The sequence below is a fragment of the Melitaea cinxia genome, chromosome 20 (assembly GCF_905220565.1).
Source record: "Melitaea cinxia chromosome 20, ilMelCinx1.1, whole genome shotgun sequence".
Taxonomy (NCBI): Eukaryota; Metazoa; Arthropoda; class Insecta; order Lepidoptera; family Nymphalidae; genus Melitaea; species Melitaea cinxia.
The window spans coordinates 6892103-6908451 of NC_059413.1; the positions used below are offsets into that span (position 1 = coordinate 6892103).

Below are 16349 nucleotides of genomic sequence, written 5' to 3' on the forward strand. Positions count from 1 at the left end.
TGTGTTAATAGAAAACTATTAAATTATTACCAGATACTACTACTGCACTGCTGACTACAGGTTTCTATTTTGAAGTTTACACATGGGGAGTAAAATGGTATGAAGCCATAATGCCGACCTGTCCCGTGGCTGACAGTGACTATTCACCGCACGACGTCTCTTGCAAAAAAGATAAATATATTTTAAAATATAACGGAAATTGTTCTGAAAGAGTAAACAGTTGTCAAGTGTAAGAGGTGACAAACATATTTTTACACGCTTTTTATTAGCTTCATCTGTATGTTTGTATGTGTGTATGTTTGTTACCAACTCTTTTGGACTTCATTTTTTCCTGTATAAAATTATTCTTAATATTGTTATATATGCATAAAAATACTTTTTACTCTACACACAAGTTTTTATTTTTATTTTTCGTTCTGCTTATCCCTATGTCATAAATTGTAATCCCGTTGTTCAGTTAACAGTAACGGTAAAGTACAGTACGGTTTTCAAAAGTCACATATCATAAAAAGAAAGTCATAAATCAACTCATTAATAAGAAAATCTTAAATCAAAAATATATGTTAGATTCACATACACCCTCAAAAGATTGTATGAAAAAAAATTTTTGCCAAACGACGTCTTACTGTTCGTAATCTAAATTTACTGCTCCATTAAGTAACATAACCATTTTAAAAATGTGGTAAACAGTGTATTAAATATATTGACATTTGTTAGTGATAAAAAACGCTAAACGATACACAATAAATATTCACTTTTTTCAATGTTGTGTGACTTATTTGAAAATCTATGTGTTTGAAAAATTTTCAAATAACACCTTAAAAACCTGTAAATTTCATTTATAATACATTTATTTTATTATCAAAGTCAACCTAGAGTTAATAAAACCTTTTGGAAAATATATTGATATAAGTGTGATCTGTTTAACGCTGAAGATTGGCTCAACGCAATGTTTTGTTCTTGAATGTTCCAAAGATTGAAATGCCACCAATCTTTATGAGATTGTTGTCGGTCAGTTTCACGTGTAAATAGAAACCTAAATATATTATTTTATTTTATAAAAATAACAATATTTAACATAATGTCCTTTTGACTGGCCGGCGATTTTTATTTATTAAATGTTTTTTTTTTTTTTTTGAATAGATAATAAATAGAACGACACTGACGATAATTAATCGATTTAAATATATGTATTATTTTCTATAAATTATAAATTATTGTTGTAAATAAAGTGTATACCATCTATAGGGTTTTTGAACAAGAACTTTGTTTCATAAATCAAAATAAAACAATAAATATAGATGACAGCTTTTTGAATTTTGTATAATTTTTTAATGTATTAAAAAGTGTAATGTTTGACAATTATTAATGAAAAATTATATGTGATAAATAACCACCGCGACCACGACTACAAATACTCGATCATGTGATTTAACACTTCTTGATTATTTTAATGTATTTATGTTATAATCATAGAGTCTCGGTATGGAGCCAACCGAATCGATTGCAGCCTCAACATTCAAATTTCGTGAAGTGATTAACACAATAGACTCACCATTTTGTCGACAAGTAGTCGTAGTTGTGGTTATCATTTTTCGTTCATATTTGCCAAATCTTAATATTTTTAATACAACAAATTTTTTTATTATTGGCATCATAATTTGTTGTTTTATTTTGATTTTTACAAAACATCCTGTGGAAAAACTCCGATATAAAATATTAAGTTTCATTGGGGATCCTGATAGATCTATCTGGATTGAAAAATGCCACGATAAAATTTTTATTATAACGTATCAAATTTGAATAAAGTATTTGCAATCCCCGTTTAAACACACAATAGTTTACAATAACTTCCCATCGATCGTCGTTTTTGATTTTGATCTATCTGGAACTTTCAGCAGGGCAAGTTCTTGTAGAAAAACCCTTACTTACTACATAAGTAATGTTTTATATTTATGTGAAATTTGTCTTATATATAATTAATATAATTTACTCTGTACATGTGTATAAAATATATTTCTTACAATAAGAAAAGCGATTGACAAAACGATTACTTATTATAAAAAATAAACAACAAACAAGTCCCATATATTTTACTGTAATCAAAGATTGAAAGATTGAGTATATATTTTCTTTGGACTTAACCAACTTATAAAAACGTCATTTTTTAAAATATTATTTGAAAAATTAGAGGTAAATAAGAATTTTCTTTATAGAGTGACGCCATCTTGATTTCTTTAATCCAAACTATTTTCGTATCAAAAATGTTTTGGACGAAAATTACATCCTTTAAAAAAATTAAATATGAGTATATTGTAATCTTTGTGTTAACCATAAAAATTACAAACTGACTAATTGAAAGTTATAATAGCAAGCAAGTGTCGATTAGCAAAATTGCATTTTTGCACGATAGGTATTATCATCCTACTTGACGGTAATGCTACATTCCATATAATTACCGTAATAAAGTAAACAAATTTTTTTACGGACATCGAAGACGAATTTCAAAGACTTTACAAGAAATTTTAATAAAAAGCCTATTACGACTACATTACAAAGAAACATAAAATATTATGTGACAATAATGTAAAAAATATATGAGCTTGGGAGTATTCGTTGATAAATTGGAGTTTCAATAAATATATGATATTGAATGGGTATGTCTAAGTCAAGAATTGAGGAAAAATTATGAATAGATTTTGCATTAAATTAGGTAAATTAAATTCGATCATTGTTAATTAATGATAATTTTAATTATTAAATGTTACGAGTATGTAATGTAAAATTAAATCAATGCTTACGTTTATTCTAAGTGTGTATGATATATTGTTGTTGCTTGTTTTTAATTTCGTCCTGAATTTGTTTAAAAAATAATAAACTGTGTTTTTTTCTCGAAATATGTTTATTTAATTTTTACTAACTTGACAAATATCTCATTTTCAATGCTTATTGTACAATAATAAAACTATTGGTATCAATATCATCATCATCACTTCAGCTTATCGCAGTCCATTGCTGGACATAGGCCTTTACAAGTTCGCGCCAAAAATGGCATGTACTCATGTGTGTTTTGCCCATAGACACCACGCTGGGCAGTCGGGTTGGTGACCGCAGAGTTGGCTTTGTCGCACCGAAGACGCTGCTGCCCGTCTTCGGCCTGTGTTCTTTAAAGCCAGCAGTTGGATGGTTATCCCACCATCGATCCGCTTTTTAAGTTCCAAGGTGGTAGTGGAACTGTTATCCCTTAGTCGCCTCTTACGCCACCCACGGAAAGAGAGAGGGTGGCTATATTCTTTAATGCCGTAACCACACAGTGCATATTATGTGTAGCTGGTGCAATATTCGCCTATAATATAAATTAAACAGAAAATAATATGTTATGTAGTTTTAACTATAAAAGTAAAAATTGAAGTACGAATTACTGTGCCATTATGATAAATGCTCGATGAAATAATAAAATTTTAAGAAAACGTTATCGCACATTATTTAAAATATACAAACGAAGGTTATCATTTCGCATCGGTGGAAATTTCTTATCGTAAATATTTCGCGAAGCACGTTGAGTTGATGGTCAGTGTATGTACGAAGTTCTTGTCGTGACATCGTCTTTGTACAGGTAACTTTATACATATTTTTAATTTATTAGAACAGCGGTTACCTTTAAAAATAATCCTCTGAATATTGTAAAATAGTTTGATGAGTTAAATATCTTCACAGGCAGATAACCGACATATTCAGGTTTAAAATTTTAGAATATTTTTTTTTTTAAATTTAAAATTTTAAAATATTACATAAACAGAAAAAAATATTTACCTAATAATTAATTCATATTATAAAGTGTAATAATATATAAAATTTGATGATAGGTGTCGGCTTTTTAAGTTCTAAGGTGGTAGTGGAACTGTGCTATCCCTTAGTCGACTCTTACGACACTCACGGGAAGAGAGGGAGTGGCTATATTCTTTAATGCCGTAGCCACACAGCCAATTTATTTAGATAGTAGTTAATTTATTTTAAAATATTTAGTGATCACATGAAAGTGCTGTTGTAATTAATTGTTAATTGTACTTAAAGTAAGGACTTCTCAATGATTTAGATAAATGTTTCTTAGACAATAGTAAGATTTTTTACTAATACTTTTGTGTATATTTTCAGCAGTCATCATGTCCGTCGCTAGCGCTTTCCAGTCAAGCAAAATCGTCCCTGACGTAATCCCCGTGCCGCCGACTAAACCTATCGAAGTATGTTTATTACTAATAGATTGTTAAAACAAACGAACTCGAAAGAGAGAATTTTTTCCTTAGTGATATAGATGAAAGGATTATTTGGTATTTTGAATACACTATTATTAGATGTTTCTATTCTCGATTTGGATAAATCTGTTTGCTTTATGTAGCCACTTGACGTGGTAAATAAGAAGCTTTAAAATATGACGCTATGACATACATATACCAGTTTCGTTTAAATTTAACTAACACCTATAAATTATGAGCGAAGATATAAAAATCATAGAACAATAGACAATATTTTATGAAATCACTAAAGTATTGAAGTGATAAATGTGGTTTTTTACAATGAAGTAGTCATAAAACACACAAACACGCAAATAGAAAGTGTTCGACACCTAACTGCTCACACGTTCCGCGTGAAAAAAATACTAGCCCATTTTTAAATTTGACTTTGTTTAAATAGACGAGCTACTTTGATTGACTCGTTTCGCATGACACCTTTCGGGGGCGCACGGCTATAATTTACATTAAAATATTCTAAGAAAAAATAATTTTTAACAAAAAAAAAAACCGACTTCAAAAAGGAAACTAAAAAGTGAAAAATAAATTTACTTAGTACAAAGTAATTCGTATTTTGATTTAGTTAATCAGAAATGATTAAATAAATATTTTATAATTTTGAAGTCGGTGCCAAGTAAAACAATAACTACTCTAGTATCTACTCGTAAGTTGTATTCAGTTTTTTTTTCATAATTTGTTTCATTGACTATTAGGTTGAATACTGTTATTATTCTGTTATTGTTTTGACATATCTAATAATATTTTTTGTACTTGTTTGTTGTGTGTGTGTTGTTTGTATTTGTTATTGTAGCCAGGTTGTCGTAGTATTCACTTGGCACCAACTTCAAAATTATAAAATATTTATTTAATCATTTCTGATTAACTAAATCAAAATACGAATTACTTTGTACTAAGTAAATTTATTTTTCACTTTTTAGTTTCCTTTTTGAAGTCGGTTTTTTTTTGTTAAAAATTATTTTATTTTACAATTTTTAGTGATGAGTAGACCTAACAAGGATGCTTTTTCTCTTATGTCGGGGGTTCGGAAACATACACAATACACAAGCACAAACACCTAGATCATGACAAACATCTATATGGCCAATACAAATGTCTGTCGTGCGCGGGGATTGAACCAACTAACGCCAGCGCAACAGCCGGTTCTGTGACCGCTGCGCTAACGCGTCGACGCGTCGCGTCTAGGTTGGGAGAACCACAAGGATTAACAACTAGACCTAAAATAAATATTTGTATAAACATAAATATCCACTCCGAGCGGGAATAGATCCCGCGACCGTCGGTGTTTAGGCGCCGCCGACACGGCACATGCACCATTATATCAAAGCGGTCATCAAACAGCAAAAGGTAACTGCTGTAAATTGTTGAGAAATTCCCTGGAGTGTTTATGGGCTCCATCATCAAACCTGGTCCTGCGACACAGATGATCACACAGCAGGTAATTGCTATAAGTCGTTGAAGAGTACCCTCGACTATCTTTCGTCTCCATCATCAGACTGAAATGGCACTTATAACTCATATATATGCAAGGTTCTCATCAATAGAAACGAATTAAGTTCAAACAGCAGGTAATTGCTATAAATCGTTAAAGAGTTCCCTCGACTATCTTTTGTCTCCATCATCAGACTGTAATGGCACTTATAACTCATACAGGTGCAAAGTTCTCATCAATAGAAACGAATTAAGTTCAAAAAGCAGGTAATTGCTATAAATTGTTGAAGAGTTCCCTCGACTATCTTTCTTCTCCATCATCAGATCGACTCCAGACCTTTATTAAATAGTAGTGCTTTATAGTACTTAATGAAAACATGATTAAATTTACTAGTCACCCTTACAATTTTTGAAAGTTTCCCTCGATTTCTTTGGGATCCCATCATCAGATCCTGGTTTCCTTATCACGGTACCAAACTATGAATATCTCCTTTCCAACAAAAAAAGAATTATCAAAATCGGTTCATAAACGAAGAAGTTATCTCCGAACATACATAAAAAAAATATATAATATATACGGTCGAATTGAGTAACCTCCTCCTTTTTTTGAAGTCGGTTAAAAAGAATTCGTTTTCATTCTTTAGTTGTATGCGGCAGGTTGTATTGATATTTCACTTTATTAACGTTTTAGGGCTAAGAAAAATAGTATTGGTCGGTTATGTAGAAGTACGTTGTAAGAATAGCTCTTCTTTTTTTCCGTGTAAAGAGAGACACAAAAGAATGTGTTTAATTTTTTAAAAGATCACAATATAATCTAATTTTAGATTGAGATAAATCATTGTATGAGTACGAGTATTATGGGATATCTAAAGGCACATGATAGTGAACATCATATATCGACGTCTCAACTGCTTGATCAATTACCTAGTGTATTTAATTGTAACTATATTTAAAGTTATTATACAATTTTTTATAAGATTTCTAATACTTTAGTAAGTTAAGTAGATGATAATAAATGGAATGATAAATTAAGATATTTGCTCAGAAAAAATTAAAAAACGTAACGTTTGACAATTTGCAAGACAAGACAACGTTTTTTGGGTCTTCTACTTAGGCAATAATAACTATTTAAGTAATTTTATATTTTAGATTTTTTTTTATGTAATTTATGTAAAAAATAATTAACTTGATATCAAGTCACAAGTAAAAATTATTTATTCTAAAAATAGATTAATTGTCATATACACAATGATATAATTATTGTTTTAAGTCTTCATAATCATCTCGATAAAGTTCAAGGTGATAATTATATAACATTACCGATATGTGGTGTTTTGTTTATAATTGTGGTTTTTTACACACATTGACCGAATTCGATAGCGAGTTTTTATCAAATTATACAAATAGGCAAATGCAAATAATAACGTAAAATATTTTTAGTTTTACATAGGCTAAATAAGTGTTGTGTTCTGGTGGTGAGTAAGTTGTTAGAGCTCTTGGGGAAGGTCGGGGGTAGGGTCTGCAACGTGCTTGCGTAGCTTCTGGTGTTACAGGCATCTATAAGGGCTACGGTAATTGTTTGCCATGATGTGGGCTTACGTTTGGTCCCCGACTTAATTGTATAAAAAAGGCTCTTTCCTTTCATCATTTTTATAATTTATACATTAATAAAAAGTTATTATTAATTTTTTTTATTTTTATTTCACAACGCGCTGACCCGATGGTAAGCGATTACCGTAGCTTATAAAGGCCGGCAAAATTAGAAGCTTAACTTTTACCTTATTCACTACAGAAACACAACACTGCTTGAAAGCAGTACTATTTAGCTGTGATCTCCTCTAAGGTCGAGGTATTTTCCCAGTCGGGCTGCTCCAAATTTTGGGCAGGATATTTCTTGGTATGTGCTACCTCAGTGATTACTCATTAGAAAGACCAGTTTAATTGGAGTACGTATATTTATAAATTTATTTATTTAGGGCTAGCAACAAAAGATACAATATTCAAGTTTAAATATATAGTAATTTTATAACCAACTATTACTGTACTTCTTTTTATAGATAATTTATTCATATTAAACTCAATCACTTCAGCCTGTCGCAGTCAGCAGTAAATTCAAAAATGGGTAAAAATGGGTAGTGTAACGTTTAGAAACGTTAAGAAATACGTATTTTCTATTTTATATCAATATTGAAATTATAGTTTTATATGCTTTGGTTGAGACATAATTCGATAAACTAATTTCCGAGTCATATTTTAAAGGAATGATTTCCAGAATAAGAACTTTCTTTTCTTTTCAAATTTCTACCAAACCGTATTTAATTTCATCGAAAACTGTTCAGCGGCTTAATCTTGAGAAGGTAACATATAGATTAACAGTTACTGTATAGCGGTCTGTAATATATATATTCAGTTGTTACCTCTATTGCTTTCTTAAAAACCCTAAATTTTACTTTTTCTAAAAATTTGTCATACAGAGACATCGGCCGGTTACATTTAAGCAACTCTCTATTTTTATAAAAAGAAATATAATAGTTTCACATTTTTAATTTTCAGCTGAAATACCCAAGCGGTGCAGTGGCTCAACTTGGAAACGAACTCACACCCACTCAAGTGAAGGACCAGCCCACCGTGTCATACGATGCTGATCCCAACTCGTATTATACACTCATATTCACTGGTAGGTACATAAATATCTTTTATTTATTTCAGTTTAATATAGAAAGGACATATATATTTGATTGGGCTAAAAAGATCTTTTTTTTAATGATACTGTGAAAATATCATTTACGATATTTGAACCCATAATACTATAATAATAGTTCCTGGGTGACCGAGCTTAGCTCGGTATTTTTAGTAAATCGTGTTTCTTGGAAATCATATTTAAATACGAATTACATATTGATAAAATATGAATAATATTTTCCGATTTTACCCACGTAATAATAAAAATTATGAACTGGATTATTTAAATAAAAAATCTTGAGTGCAATTAGAAAAAAAAGGAAACAAACGATCGATCTGGAGATATGGGGATTTGAACCTTGGTCTTCTCGGTCGATCCCGTCCATTGACGAAATTTACCTTACCGATTTATCGCCTCCGAAATCCCCTGCATACTAAATTTCATGAAAATCTTTGGAGCCGTTCCGAGATTCAGATTATTTAAATAAGAACTAGCTATGCCCGCGGCTTCGCCCGCGTTAAAATCAGTGTTTTTTTTTTTTTTTTTTAAGTTACTAGGTCGGCAAATAAGCGTACGGCTCACCTGATGGTATGCGATTACCGTAGCTTATAGACGCCTGCAACACCAGAAGCATCGCAACCGCGTTGCCGACCCAATCCCCAATCCCCCCAGGAGCTCTGGTCACCTTACTCACCAACAGGAACACAATACTGCTTGAAAACAGTATTATTTTGCTGTGATCTTCTGTAAGGTCGAGGTACTACCCCAGTCGGGCTGCTCCATATTTTGAGCAGGAAATTCCTGCTGTGCCCTACCTCAGTTAAGTTCACAAAGTTTTCCCGGCAAACTTCTAGTGACACTCTCATCAAAATCCGATCCGTAAACCTTCCCCTTGAAGCCCTCTCTCCATTGGTGAAACCGCATGAAAACCCATTCAGTAGATTTTGGGGGAATCAATCACATACACTTTTGGGGACTTTGTTTTATAATACACTAACTGTTGCCCGCGACTACGTCCGCGTGGTTATGAAGATATGCATTTCTATTAAGATGTTTAACGCAAATTATTTTTTTTATTTAAATGAACGTTGCTTACGTCGATTATGGTAGGTTTGTTCTTAATTTAGATGATTACTGCGCCACCTAGTGCCTCATTTTATATATCATTTTTCATTAACATGAATTCAGTCGATTATTGCTCGATTCCATTATTATTATACCTACTCGAAATTGAAGGGTTCATAAGCAACGAATCATTTCTAATGAACCGGCTAAATATAGGAACCGGACATGGTAGAGTAGATTGAGATTTACGCTAACATACTTATAACTTTCTTAGCTTTCATCTGTTTTATTCTATTCATATTAATATTTCTATTCGCAATTATAAATCTAATACCTGTAGTTTATTAATGGAGGTGTGGCTGTAAACGGTAATAATAGCCTATTTTATGTTATGCTGTTAAATTCTATTAGTAACTTACGTACAGGATATACTTTGTACACAATCGGCGAAACAGACACTTAAACACTTTTACATTATTAATTCAGATCCCGACAACTATGATGGTCCAGAGAAGGTGTACCGCGAGTGGCACCACTGGCTCGTAGTGAACATTCCCGGTAGCAATGTGTCTCAGGGCGAAGTTCTATCTGGTTATATCGGCTCTGGCCCACCAGAGGGCACTGGTATACATCGCTACATCTATATCCTTTACAAGCAACCCGGAAAACTTCAATTCGATGAAAAGAAATTGACAAATAAGTAAGTTTTGAATATCGAGGTAATTGCATTTTGTCATTGTTTTAAGTAAATAAAGATAAATCTGTTTTAACACACACATACAGACGTCTGTGTCAAAAGTAAGCCACGTAATGCCTGTTTTTATGTAACAGCAGGCCGATTTACGGGAAGACATATATATTTAAAATATAAATAATATAACAAACATATGTACATAATACATTTATAAATAATACTAGCTGACTCGACAAACGTTGTCTTGCCGCTAAACGCTATTTAAAAATAGGTGTTGGTGGTAGAAGTGTGATAATCTATCTAAAAATAAAAAAAAAGTTGGGGTGGACTACCCCTAATATTTAGGGGGATGAAAAATAGATATTGTTTGATTCTCAGACATACCCAATATCTACACAAAATTTCATGAGAATCAGTCAAGCCATTTCGGAAGAGTTTAACTACAAACACCGCGACACGAGAATTTTATGTATTAGATAAATATTATATATGTTAGACCCAGAACCGGGATTGGAATCGAACCTAAAGGCTGGGGCGAAAGCAGGGTCTTGATACATTGCGTTAGTCAAAACTTAATGTCTTCCACTAGGTATTAGGCGAGCCGTTAAATAAAATAACAAATACGGTAATGGAATTATTGTCTGTTTAAGCTCTGCATTGTCACTTTAATGTTGGCTTCTCAATTCGTCACGATTCAGCTTGTAACATCTAACTGCTGGGCATAGGCCTCTTTTCCCACGCTCAACAACCGGGACTGACAGCTTAACGTGCTGTCCGAGACACGGTGGGGAGATCCACGAGGATATATATCCAAACCGGAAACAAGCTTTTGTACATTTGTACGAGTCCACTCCGAGCGGGAATCGAACCCGCAAATCGCCGCTGTTTACACTACATCAGAGCGGTTGTTACAGATGTACGTTACGAGGCATTTAAATATTGTTAGTTTTACCGACAAATTCAATCTGAAACAAGCATTTACTAATTAGGAATATATTAAAATAAGTATATTTTGTTAAACAGGTCAATAGACGGTCGCGCTGCTTTCTCAACACAAAAATTCGTGGAAAAGTATAAGTTGGGAGCTCCGGTCGCCGGAAACTTCTATAAGGCACAGTTCGACAGCTATGTACCACTGTTATACAAAAGTTTGGGCGTTTAAATTGCTATAAATTTATTTAACGAAATTTGTTTTTTTATTTTTATTTAATTCATTATCTCATCATGAAGTTAATATACAATAATTAAAATATCGCTGGGAAAAAATATTTATGAATATAAATGAAATAACGTAAATAATGAGAATATAATCCTAATTATTGAACTACGAATGGACATAAACAAGTTATTTTTTGTCGTTTAACGCACTTATGTTTTGTGTACTTCATGCTTGCTTTTAATAGGGTAGGTTGGTGACTAAATAACATTGGCATAAATCTGAGTGGATTTCTAATGTTATTAATAATAACTTTGATTGTTGTTTATTTGATAAACAAAGTACTCGTAGTAAGTATTCTAGGACAACGTCCTCATTCTCCTGTTGGACAATCTCATAAAGTTGCGAGGTACTGGTTGGGTGAGGTTATTACTATTTTTGTTACATTGAATCCAATCGGATCTTGAAGTGAAAAATAATAAATAATAACAAATATCTACGCAATACATACACGTTCGTCTGTTCCTAAAGTAAGTAACATAATGCTTGGGTTATAGGTAACAGCCGACTGGTATAGCTTTTTATTTTTTTTTTCGATAAACATACTTATAAATAATACATATATATACATATTTAATATTATATATATTTAACTGAATATATATATATATATATATATTACATCCAGGCTCGGAGCGGGAATCGAACCCACAACCCCCGGAGCAGAAAGCAGGGTAGCTACAAACCTGTGCCAATGGGCTAGTCAAGTTATTATAATACTAGCCGACCCGTGCCCACTTCGTTGGGCGTTAATCTATAATCTATCTATCTATCTATACATATATAAAAGCGAAAGGTCACTCATCACGAAATCACCAAAACTATAACATCTAAGAACTTGAAATTTGGCAGGTAGACTCCCTATAGAACGTCGACATCCGCTAAGAACGGATTTTACGAAACTTGACCCTTAAGGGGGCAAAACGGGGGATGGAAGTTTGTATGAAAATCCTATGTTTTTGAAGTAAGAGACTTAAAATTAAAATGTATGCTCTATTTAAGATGAGAAGGTGTCCAAATAATTTATCTTTAGAAATCAACTCCCTTTTGGGGTTAAAACGAAGGATGGTTGACTCACTCATGAAAATCCTATGTTTTTGAAGTAAGAGACTTGAAATTTAAAATGTATGCTCTATAGATGGTGAGAAGGTGTCCAAATAATATATCTTTAGAAAATAAATCCATTTTGGGGTTACAACGGGGGATGGTAGGTTGACTTAGTCATCACGAAATCTCCGAAACTATAACACCTACCAGCTTGAAATTTGGCAGGTAGGCTCCTTATAAGGCTTAAACATCCCTTAGAATGGATTTTACAAAACTCAATCCCTAAGGGGGTAAAACAGGGGTTGGTAGTTTGTATGAAAGTCCTATGTTTTTGAAGTAAGAGACTTGAAATTTGAACAAAACTAAACAGAATAAAGAACAAAATAGAACAGAACAGAACAGAATAGAATAGAATAAGAACAGAACAGAACAGAAGAGAACAGAATAGAACAGAATAGTAGAGAACAGAAAAAAACAGAACAGAACAAAACTAAACAGAGTAGAGAACAAAATAGAATAGAACAGAACAGAACAGAATAGAATAAGAACAGAACAGAACAGAAGAGAACAGAATAAAACAGAACAGAATAGAATAGAACAGAACAGAATAGAACAGAATAAGAACAGAACAGAATAGAACAGAAAAAACGGATGTTCTGTACTATTCTGTTCTGAACAGAAAAAATGGATGTTCTGTACTATTCTGTTCTGTTCTATTCTGTTCTGTTCTTATTCTGTTCTATTCTGTTCTAATCTGTTCTATTCTGTTCTGTTCTATTCTGTTCTGTTCTATGCTGTTCCATTCTGTTCTATTCTGTTCTGTTCTTATTGTTCTATTCTGTTCTATTATTATGTTCTGTTCTATGCTGTTCTATTCCGTTCTATTCTGTTCTGAACTATTCTGTTCTGTTCTATTCTGTTCTATTCTGTTCTATTCTGTTCTATTCTGTTCTATTCTGTTCTATTCTATTCTATTCTGTTCTATTCTGTTCTATTCTGTTCTGTTTTATTCTGTTCTGTTCTTATTCTGTTCTGTTCTATTCTATTTTGTTCTCTACTCTGTTTAGTTTTGTTCTGTTCTGTTTTTTTCTGTTCTCTACTATTCTGTTCTGTTCTATTGTGTCTACGTCCTATAAGGAGCCTACCTGCCAAATTTCAACTTTGTAGGTGTTATAGTCTCGGAGATTTCGTAATAAGTAACCTTTCGATTTATACTGCAGCCTGAAAAAAATAAAATAAAAATGTGGTGTATCTCTATACACCACATTTTTAGTTTTATAAAAATAAGGTTTATAAGTTAAGGAGGTTTTATAAAAATAACTATTAAATTATACTACCTGTGCCTTTTCAAAAGTTACTCAGCGTGATAAGCATTTCAAGTGACTGAAATAAAAAAATAATTTGCGTTAAACATCTTGATCGTAGTCGTAGTCGCGGGCAACAGTTGGTGTATTACAAAACAAAGTCCCAAATAGTGTATGTGATCGATTTCCTCAAAATCTACTGAATGGCTAAGCCGATTTTGATAAGAGTTTCACTGGAAGTTTGCCGGAAAAACTTTGTGACACACTAATTTCAACGCGGGCGAAGCCGCGGGCACAGCTAGTATATATAAAAGCGAAAGGTCATTCATCACGAAATCTCCAAAACTATAAGACCTACAAACTTGAAATTTGGCAGGTAGGCTCCTTATAAGACGTAGACATTTGGTAAGAACGGATTTTACGAAACTCGACCCCTAAAGGGGTAAAACGGGGGTTAGAAGTTTGTACGAAAGTCCTATGTTTTTGAAGTAAGAGACTTGAAATTTAAAATGTATGCTTTATATATAGTGAGAAGGTGTTCAAGTAATGTATCTTTAGAAATCAATTCTCTTTTGGGGTTTAAACGGGGGATGGTAGGTTGACTCACTAATCACGAAATCTCCGAAACTATAAGACCTACAAACTTGAAATTTGGCAGGTAGGCTCCTTATGAGACGTAGGCATTTACTAAGAACGGATTTTACGAAACTCAACCCCTAAGGGGATTAAACGGGGGTTAGAAGTTTGTACGAAAGTCCTATGTTTTTGAAGTAAGAGACTTGAAATTTAAAATATATGCTCTATAGATGGTGAGGAGGTGTCCAAATAATGCATCGTAATCTATATATATAAAGGAGAAAGGTCACTAACTCACTCATCACGAGAACTCAAAAACCACTGTCAATCCATTCAGGTTGGACAAAGATAAAATTTGGCAGGGAGGTAGATTATAGTTAGTAGACATCCGCTAAGAACGGATTTTACGATATTCCACCGCTAAGGGGGTTTAATTGGGGTTGATAGTCTGTATGAAACATATACAGTCTGAAAATAAAACTAAAAATGTGGTGTATAGAGAGGTTTTATAAAAATAACTATTAAATTATACTAAATTGTGTCTTTTAAAAAGTTACTCAGTTTGATAAGCATTTCAAGTGACTGAAATAAAAAAATAATTTGCGTTAAACATCTTAATAGTAATGCATATCTTCATAACCACGCGGACGTCGTCGCGGGCAACAGTTAGTGTATTATAAAACAAAGTCCCCAAAAGTGTATTTGACCGATTCGCTCAAAATCTACTGAACTGATTTTCATGCGGTTTCACCATTGGAGAGAGGGCTCCACTACTTGCAAGAGGAAGGTTTACGGAACGGCTAAGCCGATTTTGATAAGAGTTTCAATTGAAGTTTGCCGGGAAAACTTTGTGACACACTAATTTCAACGCGAGCGAACACAGCTAGTTATTATTATATTTACCAAATAACATACTTTAAAGAACAAATTTTATAAAATTTAACAAATTTTATAAACATATTATTTATTAACTCATTTAACAATTGAACAAATTTTATAAACATATTGTTTATTTAAGTGCTATAGCACTTAAATAAATAATATGTTGCTCCAACGCCATCTATCAAAAATCGAGAAAACGTCGTCGATAGACTAAAATAAGACTAAATTAATAACGTTGAAAGACTAATAAATTGTTTTTTAATAGCGATAGATGGCGCTAGTTTATTTACAATTTTGATATTATTTTTTAATCTTTTTCTTATTTACTGAATTTTTTGTTCAACTTCCTTTTTTTATTCAAACTCCTTTTGTGTTAAAGCTGTACAACTTTGGAACTCTCTCCCTCTCTCTATAAGAAAATCCCAAATCACTAATCACTTTTTGTCACTAAATACCTCATAAATATCTTTTTTTTTTTATTTAAGTGATATATCCACAGGCTTATTATGCCCGTGCTTTTGTTATTCCATATTTTTTTTAACATGCATCGGTACTTCACCATAACTTTAGAATCCTAAAAGCCTAACCAATCCTAAAATCCTAAAAGGATTTTCTTGTCCGTCGTCTCCGCTGCCATCGCCACAAAGCGACCAATTGCGTCGTCACGCTCGTCGGTGTAATAGACACAGGTGTTGGTGTGTCTAGTCACCGCGACTACAGCCTGCGAAACTATATATATATATATATATATATATATATATATATATTCTTCGCTATTAAACTGGGGTTACTAGTGACTTACCGATCTCCGATGCAACACGTGAGCTGGCTCGGTCTGGGCAGATCAGCGACTCGGCAGGTTCACTAATAATTCCAATTCATATGGTGAACACCACCATAGGGACACACCAGTTCGGATCTCCAGCGAAGGATATATGTTTTAATCCTCGATCGAGTTAAACGGTAGGTAACAGTATCGTATGCGCTTGCGGCAACGGTTCTCTCGGGACTGGCCATGCGCTCTCACTAGATGGCGCGCAACACGGTGCGTTCGGATACAGTAATATATCGCTAAGCAACCCATTAACAATTAAAGAAAAAGATAATAATATGAAATTGAAATTGTCCAATTTATGTTATCCTG

General features: G+C 32.8%; 1 protein-coding gene across 2 annotated transcripts; it reads left to right on the forward strand.

Annotated features, from left to right (window-relative positions):
- Nucleotides 1-3566: 3566 nt before the first annotated feature.
- LOC123663435 (phosphatidylethanolamine-binding protein homolog F40A3.3-like) lies at nucleotides 3567-11367 on the forward strand. 2 transcript variants are annotated; one of them, XM_045598119.1, is made up of 5 exons: nucleotides 3567-3616; nucleotides 4156-4241; nucleotides 8292-8415; nucleotides 9973-10186; nucleotides 11204-11367. In XM_045598119.1, exons 2-5 carry the CDS (start codon nucleotides 4164-4166, stop codon nucleotides 11340-11342), a joined length of 555 nt encoding a protein of 184 aa, XP_045454075.1. In that variant the 5' UTR covers nucleotides 3567-3616; nucleotides 4156-4163; the 3' UTR covers nucleotides 11343-11367. The 2 variants fall into 2 exon arrangements, with proteins under 2 accessions (XP_045454075.1, XP_045454074.1); XM_045598118.1 differs by having other exon boundaries at nucleotides 3578-3616; nucleotides 4159-4241.
- The last annotated feature ends 4982 nt before the right edge of the window (nucleotides 11368-16349 follow it).